This window comes from Pollicipes pollicipes, unplaced genomic scaffold, assembly GCF_011947565.3.
Source record: "Pollicipes pollicipes isolate AB1234 unplaced genomic scaffold, Ppol_2.1 Scaffold_10;HRSCAF=10_pilon_pilon_pilon, whole genome shotgun sequence".
In the NCBI taxonomy this organism is placed as follows: domain Eukaryota; kingdom Metazoa; phylum Arthropoda; class Thecostraca; order Pollicipedomorpha; family Pollicipedidae; genus Pollicipes; species Pollicipes pollicipes.
In genome coordinates, this window is record NW_023595873.1 from 51058 (window position 1) to 59435 (window position 8378).

The 8378-nt window shown below is 51.4% G+C and overlaps 1 protein-coding gene across 1 annotated transcript; it reads right to left on the reverse strand.

The window, feature by feature from the left end:
• Positions 1 to 1200: 1200 nt before the first annotated feature.
• Positions 1201 to 3447, reverse strand: LOC119089278 (cocaine esterase-like). Its single transcript, XM_037211980.1, has 3 exons — positions 3427 to 3447; positions 1404 to 2779; positions 1201 to 1366 (listed from the first exon to the last, which is right to left on the reverse strand). Exons 1-3 carry the CDS (start codon positions 3445 to 3447, stop codon positions 1201 to 1203), a joined length of 1563 nt encoding a protein of 520 aa, XP_037067875.1.
• Between the last annotated feature and the right edge of the window lie 4931 nt (positions 3448 to 8378).

An 8378-nucleotide genomic window follows, 5' to 3' on the forward strand; every position in this document is an offset into this window, starting at 1 on the left:
CGTCACTTTTGTACACATTGTCATCGCACTCAAGAACGGAAGATATGTGGGCTGATGACTTCGACGACTGAACAGAAGACCAATGACGTTTCAGGTTGCCCTTAAAATCTCCCACTAGACCCAACAAATACTCGCGATATTTAACCTCAGCTGCTGTTGGAAACCTCATGTCGCTGGGTGGTTGCTGGGCCTGCAGCAGCCTGTCCCAAGGCTTGACGTCCCCTGACGCTTAACATCCAGACGCTTCATCATGGCGTTTGTAGCGGCTTCTCGGTTACATCTCTTGAAAGCAATGTAAACTCTTCGAAAGGCGACCAGAGAGCTCGGCTTCCCCACCCCGTCAGCCGAAAGTGTAACACCAGCATGCTGGTCCTCCCCGCCAAGGTTCGCCCTCGATGACTTCCATCTTTCTTGCAGCTGCATATCATACCTCCGGAACCTCCGGGAGGGTGATGTTTGATCTTTACAGTTGCCTTTGGAGCTGGCAGAGTGCGCTTCCGATGGTCACCACCATCGTTGACACGACTCTCGTTAGACTGGTCTGCGTTCACTTTTTAAAGTACCTCTGCGCTTCTGATTCTTCCCTCTTAGAGGACTTTTCCTCTTCTTCGACTGCTTCCCATAGCAACCTGTACTCAGGCAGATCGGTGAGTGCAGCTGTCGCTGAGTTCACCAGGTGCTCTTATCAGGTCGGCTTTCCAATGAGCCAGTTCCGGGACCGTGACCTTCAGATTTACCAGTACGATGTCACTGCCGTGGCGCGTGCACCAAACGGTGATGGTGTCACGTTCCAGCCAATCTGTCATCTTCCATAGCCCGTTGTTCCTTCCCGTATTGGCAATCTCTCCATCCGTCGTAACGCCGATCAGCTTGTCAATCAGCATGCTGCACTTTGTCATTGTCGTCTGCACGGCCTCCAGGAGCCTGCCAACGCCACTTTGTTCGAGTTTAACAAACGACATAAGGTGCGTCTTCAATTCGGCATCAGCCGTCACCATTATCACCGCTACATGTGTGCCGTCCAGCTGTTTGGCGGTCAAACACTTCCAGCCACTTAGGGGCCGTCCGCCGCACACGCACCAATGTCCAATGCGAGTTTTTTAGTTCATCTATACAATATCTCAATCACTGACAGTGCTAGGCAAGCGGTATCTGGTAACTCAATCATGTGCGACGAGGGTTCACCGACCGCGCGCGTTCTCAGAGCTCGTCGCGGTTGTTGTCGTCAAAGAGCGCCAGATGCCAGCTCTCCTGGATGTCGAGCTGGTTCCAGAACTCCACCCGCTCGCTGAAGGCGGCCCGGCCCACGGACGGTGCCATGTTCAGTCGCATGTGCTCCTGACGGCTGGCCGTGTAGATCGGCCAGCTGGGCATGGGCACCGCGTCAGTGCTCGGGTACCCACGGCGCGCGAAGTTCGTCCACAGCGGACACCATGAACCGGATCATCTTGTGCTCGTCCGAGTCGCGCGCTATCGGCGGTCCGAACACCGGCTTAAAGAGGTACAGCAGGTCCTCCGCGTGCGGCACGCCCAGGTCCCTGTAGGACTCCAGCTTCCCCATCAGCAGGGCCATTAAGCGCAGGAAATTCTGTCGGCCCGGCCCCATGTGGTCCAGGACGTACATGTACACCGGCGTGTGGGCAGCGGCCAGGTTCGCCTCGCTCGTGATGCACGCCGTGAACCAACGGTCGCTGAGCATGTCGCTGAGCGACTGCAGGTTCTCCTCGCCGCAGCCAGCGTCGCCGAAGTACTGCCGGTAAATCTTTTCGGCGACGGCGGCGGGCGCGGTGGTGACGTCCGCGACCTGGAGGATGCTGGACGCCCAGCGGCCCCAGTCACGACCGCTGTACACCGCCACGGACTCCGGTTTCGAACGCATCCGGCCAACCAAGAACGCGCCCTCGTCCCGATTCAGGCCGGTCATCCACGGCACCAGGTTGAATTGACCATCGCGAAGCGAGATGTACGGATCCCGTGGGAGGAACGGCATCTGTGACTCGCGGTCCACGCGCGGCTTGAAGTGGATGGGCAACTGGACCACGGGGTCCTCCTTCATCATCGCACCGAGTGACCTGAGGATCTCTTTGGCGGGCCGCTGTCGCATGCATCCGACCAGTTCGCGGCTGCTAGCCGTAGAGCACTTTAGCAAGGTGGCCAGCTGATCGGCAGCCTTTCCCTGAGGCTCCCCGCTGGCGCCGAAGTTGCAGAACGACGCCCCTGACTGACTGATGGCCTTGGCGAAGAGGCCTCGCGAGCGCGGGCTCAGCACCTGCAGGCCCACGCTGGCGCCGCCGGCCGACTCGCCGAAGATGGTGACGTCGTCGCGATTGCCGCCGAACGCCTCGATGTTGGCCTGCACCCACTCGAGCGCGAGTACCTGGTCGTGCAGGCCGTAGTTGCCGGGGGCGTTGGCATCCGCAGTGGTCAGGAAGCCGAACGGACCCAGCCGGTAGTTGAACGTCACAAGCACCACCTGCTCGTCCATGAAGTAGTCCGGTCCGTAGAAGTCAGCGTCCCCGGAGCCGGTGACGAAACCGCCGCCGTGGATCCACACCATCACAGGCAGCTCCGGGTGCTCCCCTTCGGCGGGCAGGCTGGGTGTGTACACGTTCACGAACAAGCAGTTCTCGTCGCCCTCCAACGCCCCGGCTGAGAGCATGCTGTACTGGAGACACTTGCTGCCGTGTTTCTTGGCGTCGCGGACTCCCGTCCAGCCCTGGTGGGGCTGTGGCGCCCGGAACCGCATCGGCCCCAGTGGAGGCTCAGCGAAACGGAATGCCTGCGGAGGGGGGCGGCGTGCGCGTGAGAAGTTCGCCGCCGCGACGACGAGCAGTGCGTCACAGAACGTCAACATTCAAGACCAGCAGCATCTTTTCACCACGCATTGGCGATGGTTTTATGGCCTGTGTTCAGGTTGATGCAGATTTAGATATTTTGGGACCAAACAGTGCGTGAGAGCGGTTTCGCTTATGAATGTGCGGTGCATGTGGTGAAAATCTTAGAACGTGAATCGGTACACTGGTACACTGCGTTTATCATTATGCGTGCTACGTCTTCGATCAGTTTTTTCTAAACATAACAAATGAATTTGTGATGTTTGGGAAGGTGGGCATACGTTGATGTTTTGGCCAGGGTATACATTGCTACCGCATGTTAAAAAAGAGCATGGTACATCAATCGTCTTTTTTGGGGCGGAACATATAATAATAGTCGTAAAACAGGTCATCTAAACTCTCACCTTGGGAACTTAATAACTACGATAGCAAACATCTGAGCTCCACAAACACGCAGCAACCGCGACCACGACACCACTGCTACGCGTGATCACAACATTACTGCTCATCAAGAACCATAAAAATGTATGGGGCCAAGGCAACAATAACCCAATGAAATATGTTTCTTGCGTATCTGAGCAGTCTTCCGTACTGTTTGTAGATTGGTCGACATGGTGGGCAAATATGACGTCTTTGAGTGAGGAATGAAAAGCAAAATGAGAATACGGCGGCTAAACGAAACTTCTCAATACGGTACATATATATGGCATGGAATATGGATGCCAATGGGACAATGGGTAGAAGGGGATAGGGTGGGGAGGCTATGTTAGGTAAGGTTAGGTTAATTTAGGTTAGGCTAGGCTACGCTCGGCTAGGCTAGGCTAGGCTAGGCTAGGCTAGGCTAGGCTAGGCTAGGCTAGGCTAGGCTAGGCTAGGCCAAGCTAGGCTAAGCTAAGCTAGGCTAGGCTAGGCTAGGCTAGGCTAGGCTAGACTAGACTAGACTAGACTAGACTAGACTAGACTAGACTAGACTGGACTAGGTTAGGTTAAGTTAGGCTAGGCTAGGCTAGGCTAGGCTAGGCTAGGCTAGGCTAGGCTAGGCTAGGCTAGGCTAGGCTAGGCTAGGCTAGGCTAGGCTAGGCTAGGCTAGGCTAGGCTAGGCTAAGCTAGGCTAGGTTAGGCTAGGTTAGGCTAGGTTAGGTTACGTTAGGTTACGTTACGTTACGTTAGGTTCGGTTCAGATCATGTAAATTAGGCGAATTTAGGCTAATTTTGGCTAGGTCCTGAACTATTCTAGTCTGTCTGTTGCATCAACGTACCTACACGCCATAAGAAACGTATTTCATTGAATTATTGCTGTTGCCTTGGCCCCGTACATTTTTTCTGGTTCTTGATAAGCAGAAATATTGTAACCAGGCAACAATAACGCAGAAACGGCGCTGGGGAGTCGGGTCGGTGGAGTGTGTGCGGCGCTCGGGAGCTCCCTATCGTAGTAATGAAAATTCGAAGGTAGGAGCATGAATAATCTGTTTTAAGATTATCTACGAGATGTTCGGTCTCAACCACGACGAATGATATACAGTGATTTGTTGACATTTGATGTTTTGATTCCCAGTCCGTGTTGTCAATTTATGTTTTTTCTTATTAACCACCGGTCGCGAAGCCTATATTTTTATCTTTGGTCCAGCTCTACCATGCGGTGTGGTCTGCTGACATGTTCGAACATCAACAGCACACCAAGTGAGTACCAAGAAGGGGATCATGGCCCTACAACCTCTCATAACCATGAACCGTTCCAAACGGTGGTGCAAGCATTTCGGTGCGATATCTTCTTTGGTTCTTTGTGCTGCTCAAGCCTTCATGGTAGACTAAATAATCACGCCAACCCAAACATCTACTGATGTTTGGTTATAGATCCACAGAACAGCAGACAAGAAATAAGGTCGCACACGCCTCACAGGCTGTCGTCAATTCGCACAGCGCAGAACTTAACTGTAAAACTAATACAGCCAGAGCTGACGAAAATAGCATACCTTTGAACGAGAAGTAGCTGTTGCCGACAAATGACTTGAGTTTGGCTCCGCTGACATCACCGGACTGGGTGGAGACCTTTGGCCCCGTGGCGGCCATTGTGGCGCAGAATGCCGCACTCAGCATGGCCAACAACAGCGGAAGGCGTCCCATCGCCGCAGCTGAAACGACGAAAACACAAAGTTGAAACGGCGATACAGACACGGCACGCGGCCTGTGACCTTGACGCCGAGATCAAGGTCAGCCCGACGGGGCATGCGTGAACGCTGCGCTGGCGATGCCGGCGCTCGAGGCCAAGTTGAGCAGTGCGTTTGGCAAGCCGGAACAGTTCTGCTAGCAAATAACGCTGGCTGGTGAGAACTCTAGGGCTGCGGCATCGAAATATGATCGATGGGCAGCTGTGTGATGATCTTAATGTCTCGTGGCAGTATCTCAAAATTTTAAGAAATGAATTGTTATTTAGCACTGGGTACTTGCAGCTATGCTGAGGTGGCCAATATGCCAGTATTTTCCGGGTTACAGGTCTTGCTGCGTTAGGATCCCAACCCGCCCTATACAGGTTCTTGGAATGGGGTGGGGAGGGGGGGGGGGGTGGGCCGCCGCCGCGCCGCCATACGGCCAACCCAATCAGCGCGGACATGATGCTCACTCAAGACTGAGTGCCGTAACAGTCCTTAATTCCTTGCTCATAGTTCCAAGCTTTTTTCTCAGGCTGATACGGCTCTGACTCCACCAAACAATAACAACTCACAGGCATCCCATTTATTTTGCTGGTCGTTAGTGTTGTGCCGCCATTCTCCGTCGCAATGAAAACAATGCCTGCTTAATCTTCTAAAACTATGTGCTCACCCTAATCGCTCGTATTCTGTCTATGTCGATCCTGACCGCGCCTTGATATGCTTCCTAAGACCGGGAACGCTCCGAGCAAGACACCATCTTCACGACTTAGACAACACAGAGGCGTACCGGCGTTGTGGAAAGCGGCCGAAATTACTGCATCAGGCCAGTCGTAGCTTGCGACATGATGTAGTCATGACTGAGATGCAGCCTGATTGTGGTAAGTCACGCTGTGTACACGGCAGCATTTGGAAGCAATCAATGCCTGTCGGACGGTCGTGACATGTTGGGGCATGTCAGCTGTCGGCCTCGTATGGATTGCGTGATTGATGACGAGTTTTTCCCCGCAAAGCTTGCCAGGAACTGTGTAATGTGATCACATTGAAGTGCGTGATTGCTCCGTTCGCTCAGCCAGCTGATTCTACTTTCCGTCCGTATTCGAACTAGAGCGTTCCACATCGCCGTCTGACATTACAGCCTGTGATCCCACAGGTTGTTGCGACGTAGGCGGCGTGTGCCTTTGCATAGCTAGCCTGTGCCTCGTTGCTAGCCTCGGCGTTATTGTGCACCAATAAGCAATGTTCCACTAATCCGTCTGGAGCGCGGCCGACGCTGAGCATGACGCAAAAAGGATTTGCCGTCCGCTGCGGCGCGAGTGAAGAAGGATGAGTAATCAAAACGTCGTGTATTCTGAGATGATGTTCACTGAGACGAGATGTAGCTGAGTTACTGTGACCTCCTTGGTGCTGGATAAACCCTGTCATCACGACCAAAAGTGTCGTTTCTCCTGCGTGCCATGCACCCTGACCACGTAAGACCGGCCAGCTCGCCAAAACTGGAACTCGCCAATCTAAAAATAGCACACCGCCCGGTTTTTAAAGGAACCGACATTTGCTTGCGGTGTTGACATTTGCATGGGGACATTTGTGTGCAGTTTTCAATCGAAATAGATATCGCCTTGATTAACCTCTGCAGTTCATAACCATGCCATTTTTTAGACTTCACATCCTCTTGTTTCTGAGCTTCATAAACTTGAACGTGTGCAGCCTATTACGCATCAATTATTTTAAGGTCATCCGGACATTATGACGTCATTGCAAAGTGACGCAAAGACAACGCCTCGTTCGGTTTATTGTGCTCATGGTCAAGACAAATATGGATACTTAAAGGCAATGTTCCAGTTCCGAAGACATTGAAACAAACATCAGATACGATGAAACAAGTTCACTTATATCCATTGATAGGCTTTTAAGTGGAAAAGACTGCTCTAGACGACACAAATTATCTGTTCAGTAGATGTGCCCCTGAACAGGCCATTGTTTAGTTGCTTCATTGTACCTTGCGTAATATTGATTGAAGCCAATTGATGGCCGTTGTGCCTGGAAATCGTGCTGAGAAACACCACATGTGACGACCCGACGACCACATTTGTTTGCTTTTGATCGCCGCATGGCTAATGGAATGGCAGAATTTGAATGACGTCATCATGGTGTAATGAATGCCTGAGTGACGTTTGAAGCCTTCCTAAAAAAAGTTTACACTCTTTCGCGGGGGTGTAACTAAAAAAACCAGAGGGGTTTAGGTGTCAAGAAGGGCAAGGCTGTGAACTGCACTGAATGCTCTTCAAAACGACTACTTCAATTCAACAACCGATACAAATGTGGAACACTCGTTTTAAACATTTGTATTTGCAGTAATGCAGAACCAGGTGGTCTAACGATAAAAGACAGTTGGCTAACAGTTAGACGGTGCTACTGATTATATTCTTAATCACGAACCGCGTTTTGTTATAGAGAGTACAGGCTTTCGGCCAACCACAACATTTGACAAGCATGAGGCTAAAATCGAAAAATAAAAAATAGCACAGTAACCGAGAATGCAAATGCAAGCAAAAAGACATGCCTTCGCAGTAAGAAGCAAATGCACCCACGTGCACAGCGTCCGTGTTTTAAAGTTGCATGCATAAGCCAGCAACGCCATCTTGCGGCGTTGTATAGTATATCACAAGTGATATCACATATAGTATATCACAAGTGAGTCATGCCGTCTGCTAAAGCAGCAACTCTGGCACAGCAACTCTGGCAGCGACTCTGACGTCACAAAAGGTACTTAGTGGGCAGAAATTAATTGGATGAGTTTTTTCTATTGAATTATACAAAAGGCCACATGTGAGCTTACCATTACATGTGATACTTCCTTTATCCGTCCTAAAGAGGATTCCATTTTATAGGAGATGGGACCTGCTTTTGCATTATGTTCTTGGTGTCAATTCCGTTTTACTGCGCGGCGGTTGTTAACAACCTAGAGGTATTCGCAGGGACCCGGACGACAAAAAATCTAAGTCGTGGACACTATTGACAATCTCACACACCATAGATTTAGTGCCTTAGGCATTCGCGGCAATCCGGAAGACAAAGATTCCACGTGACGTCACGTAGAATCTTTGCTGGACATGCGGAATCTTTTTTGCGCGACTCGATCGAAGTGAGGCAGCGATGGCATCACATATTCAATTACAAACACGTCACTGTGTGCTTCGGACCGACCGATGGTGGTGACACGCAAATCAACGTGTCTACATTACAAACAGCATAAATGGCGATTTCCCTTGCTAATACCTTGCGAAGCATTTGCAGCTTAGTGTCGTTACATACGCTGTTATTTCACGACAGTTTCGCAGATGCAAGCAGAAAACGTGTCGCGTTGCGGACACGTCCGGCAAAGATCCTACGCGAC